Source organism: Varroa destructor, unplaced genomic scaffold (genome assembly GCF_002443255.2).
Source record: "Varroa destructor unplaced genomic scaffold, Vdes_3.0 BEIS01000002.1, whole genome shotgun sequence".
NCBI lineage: Eukaryota > Metazoa > Arthropoda > Arachnida > Mesostigmata > Varroidae > Varroa > Varroa destructor.
Genome location: NW_019211455.1, coordinates 7,230,227 through 7,250,133, shown reverse-complemented (window position 1 = coordinate 7,250,133; position 19,907 = coordinate 7,230,227). Strand labels below are relative to the sequence as shown.

General features: G+C 37.0%; 1 protein-coding gene across 3 annotated transcripts; it reads left to right on the top strand.

Moving 5' to 3' along the window:
* The first annotated feature begins 1,660 nt into the window (after window positions 1-1,660).
* On the top strand, window positions 1,661-18,958 carry LOC111244470 (phosphoribosyl pyrophosphate synthase-associated protein 2). 3 transcript variants are annotated; one of them, XM_022791645.2, is made up of 9 exons: window positions 1,661-2,046; window positions 4,298-4,350; window positions 8,660-8,726; window positions 12,797-12,965; window positions 14,021-14,140; window positions 16,336-16,452; window positions 16,938-17,102; window positions 17,263-17,412; window positions 17,847-18,958. In XM_022791645.2, exons 1-9 carry the CDS (start codon window positions 1,919-1,921, stop codon window positions 18,003-18,005), a joined length of 1,128 nt encoding a protein of 375 aa, XP_022647380.1. In that variant the 5' UTR covers window positions 1,661-1,918; the 3' UTR covers window positions 18,006-18,958. The 3 variants fall into 3 exon arrangements, with proteins under 3 accessions (XP_022647380.1, XP_086836882.1, XP_022647381.1); XM_086980756.1 differs by lacking the exon at window positions 1,661-2,046 and adding an exon at window positions 2,523-2,557; XM_022791646.2 differs by lacking the exons at window positions 1,661-2,046; window positions 4,298-4,350 and adding an exon at window positions 5,899-5,982.
* The last annotated feature ends 949 nt before the right edge of the window (window positions 18,959-19,907 follow it).

Below are 19,907 nucleotides of genomic sequence, written 5' to 3'. Positions count from 1 at the left end.
AGATCTTGTTCCTCCTGTATGCGTCCGATAATATCTATGGGCTGCAACTACATTTAAGTTAGTCGTTATCGACATGTACATATATATAAACGATGGACTCGCTAATGAGCAATAGCACATATCTATTTTGTTCTAATGTGACAAAAATTTACTTATTATCAATATCTCTAGTTTTATATGATGTAAGTTCTGATTTGCGCAACATAAGTTAATTATCCCACCAACACCAGTAAGTGCGCTAACTTAAATGTTCGAGAAACCCACGAAACGTTGAGACTGAAATAACTGAGACAAACAGTGTTTCGTTGCGTCTGAAAAAGTACAAAATAGAACCGCGAATATTATCACAACATGTGTCCTAAGAGGAGCCGAAAAACAATTTTTTCTGAACCTAGTTCCTTAGACTTTGCGAGAAACACTCGGAAGTGGCGGATTTTATACCAATAGTCCACTCATTTCGGATATTTAGATAGTTTACAAAGTGTTACCTGTTAATATGGTATAAGACAAACCTTCGATGTACCTTTTTCATAAACTTTATGCTACATATTGTGTACCGCAGATTTTTGTAAACCTTTTGCGTCGCGCTCTTTTCTGACAATTTCAGCTTCTTTCACCAGCTAATTCTCACTAGGCCTATTCCATTGAAATGATTCTTATTCATTATTAAAAAGAGGAATATTACTTCTTTTACTTGCGGGCTATGTCGGATTATATACCAGAATAATAGGAATTTTATGCAAAATGGAGCCTGGAACTGTACTATATTCTATTCATATATGGGGAAGAAGTTCAATAAAAGCCCTGTGCACGCAAGGTGTTTCATTTGTCAAAATCGACTATAAGATCGGCGTAGTCATTCTAACTTCAGTCAAAAACTAGGTTACTAAGATAATTGTCGAAGTGTCACTTGCGTTGAAGATGCTATATGAGTATCATATACCACATAAGTTTTTTTTTAACTTATTAGCTTTGGGCTAGGACGAAACGTTTAGCGACTGTCGAGTTTATGCTAATTGAACTACTCACGCAAAAACAATTTCGTAATAAAAAAAAAGTGCTCATTGTTTTTTTTCTGTCATCGTAAAGTTTTCATATACTGTATAACTTCTCGTTTGGTGTTGTTTATCGAGTACTGAAAATGTTTCATAAGTGGCTTTTCATACGTTATTTATTAATATCTAAAATGGCGTATGTCTAGTGGAGCAGATGTTGAGTGGCGTAACGATATTCATACTCGCGTATATAAAACAGATCAGTTTTATTAGAAAACTATTGATCATTTTTTTTAAAATTACTCGGTTTTTTTCTTTAGATTTCTCAATAGTAACACTGCAATATGAATACACTCCGATCCAACTTCGTTTACCTAAGGAATTAATGGTTTATATTGCAATACGAACGCTAAGACAACGGTTTCCCTGCTTAGGGAAAGAATAATTACCGCTATATAAACCAAATCGTTCAGTTGCAGACCCTTAGAAACGTCGAGGTTTGCTATATTTGATACGTAGTCATTCGCCATTCAAGTGCCACGCAACAATTCCATCATGACATTCACGCGTGTTCCGATGCTTTATAGCGAATTAAACATCAGAATCGCAGACTTCAAATTTCGCGCGGAACAGTATACACCGACCGGAGCTGCTACATTTAGACAGGGTTCCCAGTCTCCGATCAAAATAAATCTAGTATTTCCCTCTCCCAGCCTGTGGTCGCCTGCTGAGGATCTTCCCGGTGACTTCGCGAGAGATTTTATATGACGTAGAGTGTGTTAGAAAAAAAGACTTGTCCTTTAAAAGTGGTACGGCATTACTGTTCAACGTGATTTTATGGACCACGATCCTTTGTCGATCCGTGTTGTTCGAACTAGTGTTGGTGTGACGCTGCTCTGGTTGAATCGCTGCGCGGTGCTATAATGAGCTCATCCCCATTCGTCTTGCGTCAGGCACGAATTCGGAGTAATATGGCTAAACTGCCGAGTCCATCAGATATTGTCATCTTAGCAGGAAATTCCCATCCTGATCTAGCTGAGAAAATTGCAACGTAAGTTGTGTACAACTGTAAGCGTTTAAGGTTTTGAAAAGCGTATTTTAAGCACATTGCACTGGCAGATATACAGCTTTAAATATGGAAAATTCCATTGGACCTATGTTGACGATTTCTCCTATAGGTAACATCTGGTTCGAGTTCCTCTATCGCCATTTAGTTATTGTAGTTAAAGTGATACGTACTAACATAGGCGAATTTTTAGCTTGGTTGTTCCGACGTCAACGATAACATTAGTGTACAAGCATCGGTTCTACAGTTACGACATCGCAGATAGCGGAACAAACAGACGTGTTGGATCGTTACGTTATTGTTTTTAGCACGTGAGCAGTCAATGATGGCGATAGGCGTTCCTTGCGTTTATTTACGTCTCTAGACGGTCCATGCAATGTATCTAGTCTAACCACTTGTTTGATCTACCTTAGCTTTCGTTTGTCGATTAATAGTTGAACCCACTGAATCAACAAACATGCAAGAGGTAGCTCACAATGTGGAAGAGAATCAAAGGGTAATTACAGACGAGTTTTTATGTGGTGTGCACATGCAGTAAATTCAAACGCATCCTACAGTGAATGTTCTGCTTGTCGAGGGGGTACAACATTATCTGATTTACATTCCTCTTCATTTACATAACAATAATTAATTTCATAAAGAATTAATTATAATTTACTAGAAAGAATGATAGAGATCGTAAACCTATGTTTATCGAGGGAACGAAGGTTTTTAATAGGAACAATATTTGATTGCAGAAGCTTTAATATTATCTATAATTTTAGTAGATGCCAAAACCTCGCATATATTCAAACTGCACAAACAGAGCTAGTTTAAAACAATGTCCATTGCTTTTTCAATGATACTTGTAGCTCGTGATTTACAAGCAGATGAGAGCAGATAAAACAATGTTTATCAGCATAAATATAGCTTATCTTAATTGTAAAAATAGTTTTCCGTACATCTTTACATATATCACTAACATTTTTTTCGTTATCCCTAAGAGAAATGCAACACTACACTCCTATTGCATGATTTTCGATATTTTGAATTCAGAATCTGGATTAATTTCATTGATCTTTTTTAGTATGCAATTTTCGTCTACCAAAACAGAAATTCGACCAGTCGGATATTTTGAAGTGTCTTCAACTAACACGAGCTGTAATAGAAGAATGTTTTGGTTTCATGCGGGCCATATCTCACTCGTAAAGCAATTTTAATATTTAAGGTTGCGTTGCATCGTTATTGAGCAAAGCTTTCTCAAAAGAAAATATGCTAATACTTGCATGTTGACTGAGTGCATTTATTTATGCATGAGGATTGCCGTTGCAATAGAGTCGCTCCGAAAACCGCTTTCAGCAGTGACTATCCTAAAAAAAAGCAAATTAGGAATACTAGTGCCTTTACTCTGCCTTTTGCAATACAACTCGTATTGTAGCTGGTTCTTAACGTGGATTTCCCAAAAAAGTGAACATGAAATTCCAAAACCTCTCACTCTGGAAATTCCACCAGATCTGTCACCCGTAATTGGTGAACCTAAGTTACGCGCAGATGTAAAAATTGTGAGTGAAAAACCCAGTTTGAGAACCACGTTTTTATGAAGAAACTAGACTAGGGGGCGTTGTTTCAGAATATGATCTCAAAATATTTACTATAGACAAGCGTAGCTATTGCTTCCGACGTATTAAGGGATAACCTTTGTTTAATTAGTTCGAATAATCAGAATTGGTCCAAGTTAAAACGATCCTAAGTTTCGGAATTAAATCCGGAAAACCTCCTGAGTATAGAAGTTTGTATGTCTTAAAGTTTTTTCGTTTAGAAAAATAACGGTGCAACTTCCATTTACATATTATTGGGCTACCAAATTTATAGCAAATTCAAACTGTAGATTTCAAATGCTTTAGGCGCATTTTTACTGACGTTGAGTTAATCGCCGTGTACTGTTTCTTGCTGTTCTGATTGATACGTTTGAATTACCAGTTAGTTTATCAAACGTTTACCTATAGCTAAGATGTATTCTTGTGACTTTAAAAGTCAGGAAGTGACCGCCACACATAAAAGTTAAGGAATATGTTGCGAATCGCTCGAAAATTTAATTAGAGGAACTAAATATTTCTTAAAAACAGAATCTAAAGTTTGAACAGCTGATAAAAAATATATCATGTTACATGTGAATTAATAGTAATATGTAAATATCCATGATTACTTTGGCTTGTGGCACTGTATTTTTCTAAGAATAGCTTCTTTGGATTTTCAGGCGGTTGGGGACACGTATTGGCAGCTGTTCGGTAGTTCACGCCAAAAATAGAGGTAAATTGTTTTGTTTGCTACTGTTCTTTCTGGACGTTTTATGATTTTTATTATTTTTGCACATCAATACATAGTCATTCAGCCCTTCTTATTTAATTAATATTGTACTTTATGGCCCCGAGTATGTGTGTTTTCACCTTGGAATCATATTATCCTGTTTCGCAGAATCATACCTCTGATTTAGGAACTGCTCTAGCGAGTGTGTATTCTCTTGGTAAAGTCTGACGATCTAATATCAGAAAAATATAATTACAAGTATATATATATATATATATATATATATATATATATATATATATAATAAAATTAACCGCATTATAGATGGAACTGCTTGCTACTCCCGATTGAATACGGCTGTCGAACTCACTGCAGTCCGTTACCCAGTTGTTACATCAGTCGAGTTCAGTGTTATAGAAAGACTTTGGCTGTCTGCTGTGTGCGCGCGAAGTGTTGTGACTGATTCCTCGCTGATCTGATGACTGAAGAATTTTCTGCCAAAGTCAATATTCAACATAATCTGTGGTGGAAACCACAGTTAATATGTAATTATTTATTGTAACATTTTCGCTACTGTTTTACGTATCGATTACTCAGTTAAACTCACTATTGAAGCATGCATCAAGCATAATTAAATACAGCAAATGCTAGGAGTTACCATAAATGACGGCAGGATTAGCAAGGGGTATTGACTGAATTAGATACCACAGCCTATTTAGTTGGGGTGACGTCCGGCATGAACGACCCTGGTAAAGAGAGCGAGAAAAGCTCACTAAGCTAGACGATGGTTAATAACATACCATGAAGTCGTAGTTTATGCACCACCTGTGGTCGCTTTTCCTTGACAGTCACAAAATCAGAGCGTACAATATGAACAGCTTAGGAATCAAATATCTTTTATTGGTGCCTACACTATACCTTCATGATTATACACCTATTTCTGTCAGGGGAGCAAGAGAGTATGTAATGTTGCAAGTTTCATTGAATTTTCTCAACGTTATTTTTGCTCAGTGAACTGAAAACATAATAAAGTTGTTGTTTTTGCTGGGGTCTTATTCGAAGAAAATTCAGTACCCCCATCTCTCGTACATGTGGGCCGTTCATTTCACGCCTACTGTATTCAGTATGTCTCTTTTAAGTGGTACTACCGCCATAATGTATTCATGAGTACTATATTAATATAGCCCAGCATCTTTAAGATTTGACAGGGCTCTGCTTTTTTGTGCGAATTTCGAGATTACTATTCTTTTCTATCTAGTCTAGTAATTTGCATATGTGAAGTAGCGGGTGGTCTGTACCTCACAAACTAAAAATTCAGGAAACGCAAGAAAAATGTAAAAAACCTGCGAATCTTGAGGCCGTTTCTATTTTTGCTTCCTCAGTTGGTTCCGTCTGCGATGTGAGTGAATTTCTCTGCGTGCGAAGCAAAACGGATTTCTCAGATTTTTGTTCCACTACCAGCCCGCCGAGAAGGGGCCCGGAATTGTGGGCGCTCGCTTTGTGAACAACGTATCCATAATTGACGACTTAACATAGTTAAGGCAGAGGAAAGGACGGATAGACCTTTATATGCATAGGGGTTTCTGAACTCCTTTGAGAAGCGAACGTCGTGGTCGATGCGATTTGATCCAATAGGTAATCAGTCTGAACTGTAATAGCAATAAGATGAAATGGTTACCTGTGTTGATGCATAGATCATCAGTGAGTGAAAAGATAAATATAAATTAGGTGTTATGTGGTTGAAAACTAGAATGGTGCAAAATTTCGTTGGGCACTGTGCCACGTCTGCGGAGCTTGCGAATGATTCTACTATTAGATATATTTCTCCTGGTGGGTAAAGTGCTTACTGCTTGCAGTGATAATATACCCGTAGTGATCAATCTAAATTGGGGCAAAGGAAATGTTTTTTATGTATAAGCTGCATCTAAATAAAAATAAACGCTTCAACAAAATTGTTGTATGTGCCCACAGAGATGTCTCTCCCGGACGTGTTGTGATGTGTAATTGATATTCTATCCAAATTTTTTTAATTTTAAACTAAGCCTTTCAAGAATAATTTTTAATACATCTTTAAGCTTGCAAAAACCTTAGTAGTAACTGTGACCGACATGAGATCAGTTTACCTAGACTCGTCCAAACATTCTGATTCTTCGAAAGCCGCATAGAGGCAACGTGTACCGTCAAGTGCAAAGAATCAAGGAAGTTTATAGCATCGGTGACATTCATTTAGTGCAAAAATATCAGGCAAAAGCTACTCTTTGCACAAATCTCTAAGGTGAATTGGCTTTCTTCTTCATTATAAGATTCCAGTGTTATTCCGGAAAGGATTAATTTGTTTTCTTCTAGTACAAAGAATAACGGATAAAGGCGACTTTGAAGACCTAAGAAATGTTATAAACATGTTGTAAAAGAACGCATACAGCTTAGCTATCAAAACGGTACCCTCATATCCTTTTCGCTTCTATTTTCTACTTCTGCCCATCGATTTTCTACATTATACAAATCATTCATAGTTTTATAAGACGATGATATATTACAGAAACGGGGTTTCTAATACTTTCAGAGAATCGACCAATACCCATAATAGTTAACAGACATTGACACATACTTGAAGCGAATCCAAAATGAACATTCATTTTGGATTCGCTTCAACTTTTTATTGTTGTTGTAAGCCATTTTTTCGTAAAGATCGTAGTAGTATGGTGATTAAATGGTAATTGATATAATCTGAAGTAAGGGCTGGGAAGCTCATCCCCTCCTCTGAACACTGGGCTCTAGGTCGTCTGCAAGGAATTTGGTGTATAAATGCCTATAAATCAAGTTTATGAAGCTATGTTGAATCATGTTGATGAAGCTATGAAGCATGATGAAGTTATGAAACAAATGTTTCATAGGGTCGGCGCCCATAACAGATTTCAACAGTGGGGTACATGTTGTTTACAGAGAACTTGCCATATAAATGCCTATGAACTAAGTTTATGAAGCTACTGTCATAAATGTATTTCACAGGTTAATCAAACTAAGTGGGGCACGTATTAGCAGTTGGCAATAATAATTCACGCAGAATTATTATTAGATGTGAAAGACATCGGTTGTACTAAGCGTATTACTCACCGGTCATAGAGGTAAATCTTACAACAAATTGTTAACAATACAATTCTTGTTGTTTCACACAATTTTAATTTCAATTTGTTCACCTATTGTATAACTTCAACTATGAACTTCCATAAAATTCATATGTACAACAGTGAACATTAGATTGACTTTAAGCATGTTAATACTTGAAATGTAATGGCTCGACATTACTAGTTACTGAATGTCTAAGTCTTTATACAATAATAAATTTTTTACTAGCAATTTAAGTAAGTCAACTGCTCTCAAAGCCGTGGTTGTTTGACAGTTTGCCCCTTTTCATTACGATGAAACCTTTTGAGCTTTAATTAGCTCAGCCGCTCGTAACAAGTCGTCTCACGCTGACTAAGATGAACGAATGTGACGATCGATGCGCGTTCTTTCTGCCATTTCTGCGCGCAAAATGTCCATCTAACCTGCACTCAGTAGTGTTCAAGTTCATAATCAAAAAACATCGAGAACTTAGTCGTCATGGAGTCGGATGTGTGTGTCACAGTTACGTACCAAGGCCATAAGAGGGTCGACGTATACTTTTATTTTGAACTTCTAAACTCCAGAGTAGGTCAACAGCAATCTCTTAAATAAAGTAACTTTTGCCTTTACTTTATAAACTCTTCAGTAAATGTAATGTCTGTTAGTTCTTGATGCCAGTGTGCACCCCCTCATTTTTTTCCGTATAACTAAGAGAATGAAACAAATCAGGCAGAATTAAAGGTAATAACGTATATAATACCCCAAATCATTAAAATTTTTTCAAACTACATAATCTAATAAGATTAGTAGGAATAGCGCTTTATTGTTGTCCGGTAAGTAGTAATATGGGGAGAGTCATCTCTGCACAATAATAGAACAATTTTCAAATATCTTCGATGAATATATACATACCTGAACTACCTAGCGTACTGAGCATATGAAACACTCTGGCCTACGCCTTCATGCTGTCACATACGAATTATTCTTTCGGTTCGGTTTTTCGTTTCTACTACGTACTCCTTTCTAGTTGATTTAGCTATTTACATGCAGCATACGTAAGAATTTTAATCCTGCGGGTAATGACTTTCCCAGCAAAGCGTTTGTAGAGATCAAATCGTTAGAAATAGTCAAAACTTGCCCATTTACATTCCATTTTATATCAAATATAATTATATGTTACCTTTTCTTCTACGTATTTCTCATTTAGAGACACTTGTCGACTGCGCAGAATCTGTTCGCAATCGAGATGTCTACATCATCCAGACTGGATCTAAGTGAGTATAATGTACCTAAAATCGTTCAGAGAGGTAATTATTTAAAGACAACAACTCCAACGACACCAAACTGCCAACTTAAATGTTTTTCTTTTTCATCCCGTCATCGCCTCGAATTCTTTGCATGTGGTATGGTCAAGTTAAAGCGATTAATGATTTGTGATAAACAGACATACATACTGTACCTTCAATACTGATATATAGCCTTAAACATTACGTTTCGTCCAAACTTGAATGTGATGGTTTGCAAGAAGTAATGGCCGACTGCATGCATAATGCTCGTTTCGTTTCAACTATATATCATAATGCTATTTTCGTACAGTATGCACTAGGTTAGTGCGTTCAGATCTTTTTTGGTATCGATCACGTATAACCAATTTACAACGCCAGTGAGTTCTGAGACGTACACACAGAGCTGAGAATTTCTATCTTCTTAAACGTCACATTCACACACGCATATCGTAATCCTCGGTTCGAGCGATACGGTTCAACTACGTGATTATCGCTGCCGTACTCTGTCTAGAGTTATGCAATACTTCTATACTGGAGGAAATTGAAAAAAATCAGGCGAACGCCTAATTGTCTGTTATATACAGAGTAATGAGTGAAAACTTAGAAGACTTATTTTCTTGAATTTCAAAAAATATTTTAAACTGGAACTGATGATAACACAATAAACATGGAAATACCTATGAAGTTCAAATGGAAGCGATCTTCTGAGATGTTGAGATCTTGCACTTGTAATGTTCGAGCAATCCCTTTTGTCAGAACTCTGTTCAGCGAAGACATCTTTGTGGGCGTTTTCTACCTGTGATTCAAATGAGTAGTTCACTAATTTAGTATCTATCTGAAGGCGGCAAGTAGGCTTTTCCATATTCTACGTTTGCCTTTGGTCGGTTTAAAGGCGAACGTAGAACGTCTTTATCCCATCAAGACGTGCCGAAATACATCTTGTTATAATAGCAAGATGAGAATCTTTAAACAAATTGAGTTTCAATGCTTCTCTTCCTTTTGATATATTGATTTTTTCTTTGTCTGGTTTAGCTCTATAAATTATGTAACGTAGCAGTCTCTCAGCTTGTTTCCTTTTGTTTATTAATCTTATTATTTTCTTCAGTCTATTTTTGCGTGAAGTTAAGCCAAGGTGGATCAGTTATGAACCGATGAGCGTACTCCGTTTTACAGAACTAATGTCGTATTTTTTCGTAAACCAAAATATTTTTTTTGTAGCTCTATATTGCGTCCTTCTTGTTTACTTAACACCACTCCAGCGAGCTGCTTAACGGTGCCAACCCTCAAATGATCGCCTAGTAGGTAGTTAGTGCGATTGCACTGAACGAACACGCCAAGCTTACTGCAGGGGTCTACATAAAGGTTTTCTCTAAAATAAGGTGATTTGGAATGTTTGCTCGTAGAGGTAGCTTCATGTCTAACGAACGAAGTCTAACAACTTGTTACGATATTATTTTGCTGCGATTACTGCCACAGGAAGAACGACAGCAGATGATACTTGGTAACGCGGGTCACTGTTGTGCAATGCATGAAACTTGCTATTTGAGTTCGGAGAGAATGACAGAGACTTTATTCTTTACTGCTTTTGCTGAAAATGTGGTTAGAAGCGACGCACTACCTTGCTTTGGTTTCACCTTTCCCGAACGAGAACTTTACTTTTTCTGTTTATCGCGTGAGAACAATGCAACGAGTCTAGTACAAGGGCTGGGGTTAATGCGTCTGGCGCGGTCACAAACATACCAAGTACTATTTCTCCGCACTTTACTAGTATACTATAGAGCCACGCTAGTCACGACTGTTTGCTTAGTGGGGCGACTATAGACCTATGAGGCGTTGGGCCTCATTTGCATAGAGATTTCGCAATTGGGAGAAATCGGGTATGGTCTCGGCGTAACTGTTTGGTTCGCTCCGGAATACTTAACGCGTTTTGCTGGAAAAAAGACACAACTCTTGGCAGAACTTGGTGCTGTCTGAATGTTTATCCATATAGATTATGCTATATAAAGTTATTCGTACGGCAGGGGTTTGCTGTGGCGTCACCAGAGTAGCAGGATTAATAAACAGCTTATTCTGTATGCTGATGCATTCATTTCGTGGTAATGCTTTATGTTGGATTATGCGATGTTATTAGGAAGGAAGCTTTTGTATATAATAACAGATACTCGCCTACCTACGAAGCTGTTGACACATTTGATCTTAAAACACTGCTCTCAGTACTTGTAATACAATCCGGTTGATTGTGATACTATCCTTGTATACCTAGTATTACTGCAAAAGGTTAAGTTATTTTACCGTTTCTGTAATGTTGATGTTCACTCGGGGTAAAGGGATTAAAAATGTTAAGTAACTTGTAGAAATAGATTTTCCATGTCTGTGAAATCCGTTCGTGAGCATTTACTGTGATTCTTCTAAATAAATACTAAATATTTATTTTTGATTTATATTTTGTTCAATTTCATACAAGTAAGTATTGATTTATGAGCTTGCTTTTTGACTTGTTATTTGAGCTCAGTATGTTTAATATGCAGATTTCAGTACAGGGAAAATGTTGTAGGCCGTGATTCTTTATGATAGTATGTCCTAGGGAACAGATAGCATCGTTCTCCGTAAGATTGTCATATCGGGAATGCAGTCACTCACTATTGTCAGTACCAGAAAAACGCCAGTCTTCTTTACAGCTAAACATCAAACGCACTATTGCGAAGAACAGTTACGAAATTTCGAAATATAAGCAAAAAATGTCTCAAAAAGCCATGGTAATACACATAATTGATGCATGAAATCGATCAGTTAACGGAAAGGAGAATATCAATCGGTAAATGATATATTTCAACGGTTAGCTATTTTTCTCCTTTTTACATATTTTGAACATTCCGCATTTTTAGGACTTTCGGAATTTTGAACCACTGGTTTTTTTTTCGTATGTAGTGCGTTTGAGCTACACCCTAACGAGTATACGCTTACCAATGTTCCTTGAAGCACGGTTACTACAAAGTTATTTGCAAATAACAAAGAAAAATGTTCTGAAAATTGCCAGTTATAGATTTAGGTTCCGAACTGAAGCTATCATCCTAATGGATGGTAGTCATATTAGGTAAACATGACTGCCGAAAATGACGATTTTAATTAATGTGAAAAATTTACTTGAAATATTTGTCTTTGTTTAAAGCGGTTTTTGAAACAATTCCTAGGGAAAGATCCATATCTGGATGCCTTTTCTAGTAGAAAGATTGGCATGTCCAAAGAATGGCTAAATGCTGGTTTTGGTGCTGGATATCTTGCTCAGTACAAGAGATCTACGTCGTATTTATTTTACTAAATGGCTGTCCGCAGATCCTTGCCTTGCTCTTAGCTCAATAAATCATAAGTCACCATTACCTTATTCCTATTTTGTTTTTCTAGTTCAGAAGGAGTTTGAGCTGTTTTCTATGGCGCAGTATCAATTATATTTTTTTAGTTTGTATGAACTCGTGGCATCGAAAATTTTTTTGCGTAAGGAAAACTAAGTTTTTTTCTAACAATGGAGTACAATGGCCGTCGAGTGTAAAATGTCTCCAAATTAAAATTTGGGACAAGAGTTCTGTTGTCGGCTATAAACTAACAACCAATTTATGCCTAAGACATCGCGATACACAGGAGCCTTTTGGAAATAACAAGAAAAATGTACACAACATACTGAATCACGCAAGTAAGAGAGGCAGCAATATTTATGACAGTCTTGTAGTTTGTAGAAAGAGGAAGTCCTTTTAGAGGGAGAAAATGAACGACGTTTACTGGCTAAGCTTTCATGAAGGTGAAAATTAGCTATACCATATAGCACCAAATAGACTGCAGCGCTTGTTAGCTCATTACAATTATTTAGATCATCCAGACAAAGCGAACTTCTGAAAGTAGATTAGGTTAAAAAATAAAATTCTTAACGAATCCTAGTTTTCTACACTCTGCTAAAATTGAATTGCTGAAAATGATTGTTGTTTATTTGTTTAGTAATAAATTATTAATTTTCCTTCAATTTATTGTTGCGGCGCTTGTTTTCGACCGTGCTGCGCGGCCCGCAGGGATGTTAACAACTCGATCATGGAGCTACTCATTATGGCTTATTGTTGTCGGACGTCTGCTGCCCGTAACATCGTCGGTGTTATTCCATATCTACCGTATTCGAAACAAAGCAAAATGCGCAAACGCGGATGCATTGTATCCAAACTTCTTGCGCAGATGATAGTCAAGGTATAAAAGGCATTCTTTAATTAAATAACAATATATATCCCTGAATGCATATAGTATAGGTTTTATAATAATTTTAGACTTTAACAAACCTAATATAAGTTTTAATGATTCTAATTTAAAGAAAAAGACGCACAAATAAATAAACGTTATGCTACAAATACCTTTTATTGTATTTCGCTATACTTACATGACTATCCGTATACGCATATCATATATAGGCTCATAAGCAACTAAGCCAAAATTAAGATGCCTCTTATGAAGCAGAATTGTTGTATTCCAATCACAAGACATCACAATACCGTAAGGGTGCCTGGCAATTACTCCAATGTAGTGGTTTTCCTCGCCGAACGATTGGGAAATTCGTTACGCGAGTAAAACATGCAGTCCATATCTAAGCGAGTCCAAAAGAGCTTTTCGAGTTACTGCTACCAGTTGTACTAAAACCTTATTCTGTACAAATTTCATTCAAAATTCTGCTATACAAATTTCAACCGAAACGCTCTTTCTCGCTTTCAGCTGCAGGAGTACATACGGATTTTTTACTGTTACTGTTCTAATTATTTATCTGTTATATAATATACTGCTGTTCAAGCTCTGTTTTATAGAAAAGATACTGCATTATTACAGTAAATTCAAAATACAAAGAAAAGTATCTAACAGACATTGTATGCCTGTTATAGTGCATCTTGGTGTTCAAAAATGTAGGCTGGAACCGGTTACAGAATACTGAAAAAGCTTGCACATAGCCATAGTCTTTTTTTTATTTGTTTGCAATTGAATAACGTACGCAGCGGTAGCTCAATTAGATCTTATAAAATGGATCTCACAGCTGATGTTACTAAGCTGTGTTTAATGTTTTAGTTGAAGGACAGCTCCATGGTTTTGAAAATGTAGTAGTTTGAAGTGTTTACTTACAAGCGCAATGTTTCTTTTTTTTTTTTTCATTTCACAAACCCTATTTTCATTTCCCGCTTTTTAGTCGCTTTCTTATTGTTTGTGTGTAATATGTTAATTAAGATATCAGATTGATGAAATTGTTCTATTCTGTATTGCAGGCGGGTCTTAGTCATGTAATTACGATGGACTTGCACCAGAAGGAGATCCAGGGTTTTTTTGACATTCCAGTAGATAACCTCCGTGCAAGCCCCTTTCTTCTTCAATACATCACCGACTGCGTATGTCAATTTCCATTTTATCATCTAAATTAAAATTATTAATGCATACTCTTATTGACAGCTCTTTAATTATTACTATTATTATAGTTTTGAAAAAAACTTGCTGGGGAAAATTGCGAGATGCGTGCCCAATATCGCCTTAGGAGAGAGATTTGCTTTTTTTTTTTAATTTACATTAAAAATAGTTCAAATCTGATGTGTGGTTGAATAGATGAAGTGATTCGAAAGGCTCACAATAGAGGAGTTTGACCTGAGGATTCAAATTCTCAATATTCGTCCAGTTTAAATTTCATCGCAAAAATGACACTCTGCAATAATATGTAGGAAATAATAGTAATCTACTATAGACAGTAATTAGGAGCTATTTTAGGAAAAGCTGTAATACTGTGCAATTGTTTGACGCATATTCTTCCGCTAACATGTGTCGTTTTGTGTCTGCTTGCCTTGTTAAATCTGCATACTTACAATGAAGCGGCGTGCCGACCTTATGACAACTGCAGATCTGGTGCTTTTCTTTTGCCGACGGGGAACAGTGAGGGGAAACTTGTTGATCTGGGCTGCGTATTTCTTCGCTGTCTGAGTCGAAATACTCAGTCAAATCTTATAGGCAAGGTCTTCCGGTATTGTCTGTCCAACTTGCACAAGTACTCTGTTCCCAAGCAGAACTGCTTGGGTGGCTGGTCTGCAGCTTTTGTATAATATACGGAGAAACTCTTGAAGTACAACGTCAGTGTCGGAGCCGGGCTTTTTGGCGGTCTGTGTAGATATAAGTATCCGCTGCCTTGTAATCTATAAACTAAAATAAATCTGTATATAAAAAAAGCTGAAATTTCTTATTTCAGCGACAGGAGTACACTAGTATATTAAAAAGATTTTGATTAGGCTGTCTACCTAGATTAAACAGAATTTTTTATTCATTATGACTAGGTTTTTACTCATTTCTTACCATAAGCTTTTGGGGTAGTAAAACAGCTTCAAGCATCATTTGAAGGTTATACACAAAGTAGTCATCGGTTCACCAACAATTGAATCTCATGCTCTAATAAAGTTTCGATGAGTCGTTGCGGGTCGCAAGAAACTACACACGTTGTAGCCGACAGATTATGGGAAAGGAAAATTGTTTTCAGCCGCCAAAGTTACTGCACTGATTTATAATGTATGAAAGTACGAGTCACACAGTGACTGCAAGCGAACAGGATTTAAAGTATAGCTATACTGTTACCATACAAGACAGAAAATTTAGGAACATATCGATTATTAATTCACTTGCGTGCAGAATAGAACTTCTATTTACTTATTCTAGGATAGCAAGAGATTCCTTACGTTCTAAAAAGCGTCATAGAGTTTAACTTGAACTAATTAACTATATGCATAGTTATATGACTCTGCTGTCTTCTGGTTAGAGAGAGAAGTTGTATATTTCATTCTACTCTGACAAATTTTTACTGAAGAATTGACTAGAATTGAAACTGACCAGAACGTTACATAACTGACCATTAAGCTTATGAATATACTCTACAGATTTTTATTAAATGCGATTTACTATGCTATAGGTCGTGAAGGACGGCTTACCGATTACTCTTGTCAGCGAGACAGTCTTTTATATAATATATATATATATATATATAATGTTTAATGGGTAACTTCCCAGACGAACAAATTGCTTATCGCATTAGCTTTATAAGTACTGAATATTATAAAGGTAACTTCGAGGAATCGATTTCATCGTTAATTCCTGGAAAAGAGATGTAATTAATGTAAATGAAATTTCTCATTTGCTCCCTTATGCTCAAGAAAGTTAATGCTGAATGTGCTCCCATCTATGAATTCGCAAAATGAACGAATATTCTTTACCCTCCTTGTCTATTTGTGCTTCATGTGAGGGTGGCACGTGCTTCGTTGAGGAACTATAACTGCAAGAATGCAACTCCTGTTGTGAAAGGGTGTGCCAAATTTTAGTCGGCGACGGAGAGCGTTGTATGGCGAACCCATACCTGGAAAGTTTCGATATAGTCGTACCTGGTGTATGACTTACACAGCGCCACCAGGTTAAGTAGTGTACCATGCCAATGGACGTTAAAAGCGAAAACCATCTATTTTTAATGAACTGAAGAAAATCTCAGAGACGAGTTTATCTTCCAACTCGTTTCTGAGAAGTTTTATAGTAAAAATAATTTCTGTTTCACCTTCTATAGATTCCAGATTACCGCAACGCGGTGATCGTTGCTAGAAATCCCGCCTCCGCAAACAAGGCTACCTCATACGCCGAAAGGCTTCGGCTCGGCATTGCCGTTATTCATGGTGAGCACAAGGTAAGCGAGATCTGAATCACGGTTAGGTTATCCAGCGGTCTACAAACGCCTTTGTGGAACCTCTAGCAATATATAGCTGACTTAATACTGCACCGCAGTTTCTTCCACCATAAAATCACCCATAGGCTTATTTAAAAATAGTATCTCAACCAATGCTTGGCAAATATAGCTGGAATAACTATTGTACCAATTTATGAGCCCGAAGCTCCATGAGGGTACATGTATTGATTAGTCAGATGTGCCTAATTTCTAAGAAATGTCAATGAGCGTATTGTACACCATTTTACGAAATTTAGAAAACACAGACACTTGCGTCCAAAATGTAAATGATGCATTCGAATGTTGAAAAAGTGCCCTGGGTGTCTGGAAATATTTACGGGTTTTTCGATGTTTTTCAGCATTCAGTAACAAAAGTAAGGCAGAAGCGTATAAGAAGTATACACAAATTTAAATCGAGCTCATGCAAATTTAACGATGTCATATAGGAAAGTGAGAGTGAAATGGTTGACGGGCGAAACTCCCCGCCGCCACAGCCAAGTCACACGACAGCTCGCACTACAGCCGCTATAAACACACTTCCTCTGGTCGCTGCTAAGGAAAAGCCGCCTATTAACGTTGTTGGTGACGTCGGTGGAAAAATTGCCATTATGGTGAGTGATCGGAAGACATAACTAGTATTACCATATTTATGTTTTCCCCGGCGTGTCTCTGCAAAGCCTAATTCTAGGAGATGTTTGCTTGAAATGTAATTTCTGTTAGTACCGAAGCATGGCTAAATCTAGATGTAATATGTGAGGTAATATCTGATAGGTGGATGATATGATCGATGACGTGGCATCATTCGTAGCCGCCGCCGAGGTTTTGAATGAACGCGGAGCGTACAAAATTTATGTTCTTGCCACTCACGGAATTCTTTCATCAGATGCTCCCCAACTGCTTGAAGCCTCTCCAATAGACGAGGTATGTAATCGATGTTGTTTCTTAAATCATATCTTGCTCAACTGTTAAAAACAGATTCTATGTTAGTTTTATTGTTGATCTCTTTACACGATTGTATTTACGCGCATTAATCAATATTGGATCAATGTATCTAGTTGAAATGTAGCCCAGTATTAATGATGTATCAGGGAAGGTCGGCAAGTTGGTTCACCGAATAGGTACAATTTTCAAGCTGTCATTGACAAATATGCCATAATCAGAAGCAGTCATAGAATCAGTTGAAGGTCAAATGAAGTATCCTGTCATTCCGATTCGACACCAACGATAGATAGTTTGATACGCTAACTAGAAACGATAAAATGCATAGGACATTTAAGTTTGCAGCTTGAGTTATCATAGCAAAGCGAAACTTTACACATACGTATCACATATAATTTTAGAAACCTTATTTTTAGGTTGTGGTGACGAATACTGTACCCCACGAGGTTCAGAAAATGCAATGCCACAAGATCAAGACAGTCGATATATCTATTCTTCTATCAGAGGCCATTCGCAGGATTCATCATAAGGAATCTATGTCATATCTGTTTAGAAATGTTACTCTTGAAGATTGAGTAAAGTCCAAAAGCGACTCGAATAAATCTGATCAAGTATAGCTTAAGGACTATTTAATTGTCTCTTACTTAATGTTCAATCAAACTTCATATGTATAAACGCGTTCAACAGGCCGTGTCTTGTTGGTAGCCGATGCGTTGCATAGGCAGGAAGATAATATCTAACACACGGTAACAAATGGTAAGCTGAAAAAGAAACGGCAGGTACGTTGCTCACGTCAGCAGACCACTTACTCAATGACAGAATCACTGGGATCATATGCTTTTAGAAAAGGTATACATATAAAGACATCATTTACAGTTTTCGAAGCTGTCCCGGGTACGCTTGTCTCTCAAGATGTTCACGATCTCTGATGACAAACAGCATAATTCGTCTGCAGTTGCAGACGTTGTCATAAACACAGATGATGTACGCCTTGTCTAATACATAGCGTAACAGAATTTTCGGAAATGGTGCATAACAAGAGACAACCACCATTGAAAGCCAAAACAAATTGGCCTGCGATGACATCGACGTCCGATCACAACCTAAAAGTCGTACTCTGTGAAAAAGTACTCTTTTAGGAGGCTGAGTGCACGTGGTGGGGGGAGGCATAGCGCGCGGACAAGAGGATCGAAACACGATGGATGACGCTACACAGGTTACAACATGCTATGAGATATTTTCAAGAGTCGAACTCTAGCCGCAATGAGCAAGGATGGAGATCGGATGCTAAGCAGACACACCACTAATTGAACACGTGCTAGACACATCGCTTTTATCTCGATCGATACTATTATATTGATGAATAACAGTATGTATAATAATTAATACACTATCGAAATAGTATGCTACATAACGTAATAGCAAAAACTATTCTGGTTGAATTAACAATACACTTCAGACGACAGTGAATAATTACAAGATAATGTAAAACGTTATGCTGTGTTTAATAAATATTTTGAGCATATAACTTGTGTTTTTTTGCTGTTGCATCTTATCATAGTTTGCCTCAAGTTTATTCATTAGGTTTGTACGTGCATTGCCCGTGTGGACTTTAAGGACCTCATGTAAGTTATTCATATATCATTAAGGGCTGCGTAGCATATACGTATATATAGGTAGATTTTCTTATCACTACTACTACTACTACTACCGACAATCGATAAAGTCAGATTCACAATTAGCATTCTGGATCGTCTTCGTTTACCAGAAAGTTAGAATGTGTGCTAAACTTACCTTAACTCTACGATTTAACAGTTCTACCAGCATGTTTTCTAAGTAACCTTGACACTGGTGAGTGGTCGCTAATGTTATTGACGCAGGCACTACAAGAATTATTACATTACCATAAACAAATTGCTTTTTTCTAGGTGTTCCCTGCTCTCCGTTCGTGTCTTTTTGGGAATTATCAGTCTCGTCTTATTTGGCATAGTGAACCGTTTCAGACTTTTTGTCACAAGCTACCACTTCCTGCCATTTGAAAAGTAGCATTTGTTCCGCTGCTGTAAAGTATAATATATGAGACTTCTACGAAAAGCAACTTCGACTCCATATTGATATTAAAAAAAATTGTTGAAGGTTTGAAAAATGTATGGGAAGTATGGTCGGTAGAAAAGAACTGCCAATGGTAAATTTTGCCATTTCACACTTGCAGTGCTAGGTCGACTATTGTCGTACAACATGAGTGGTTTGTTTTTTCCCGCTCATGCCGGCTACTTAACGCAGAGTTTCTTCATAGTATTTTTCTAATAGCACTCAAGCCGTAGTCGACGAACTAGGAACTGTACGTAGCTATAGTGGACAACACATTGTATCAAACTACTGAACAAGAAACGAAAGTTTTTGGCTCAGCTACGATTAATGTAGCTAGTCCGATTCTGTGATGTAACAGTTGGTCACTGTTGTAAGCTGTTCGAGCA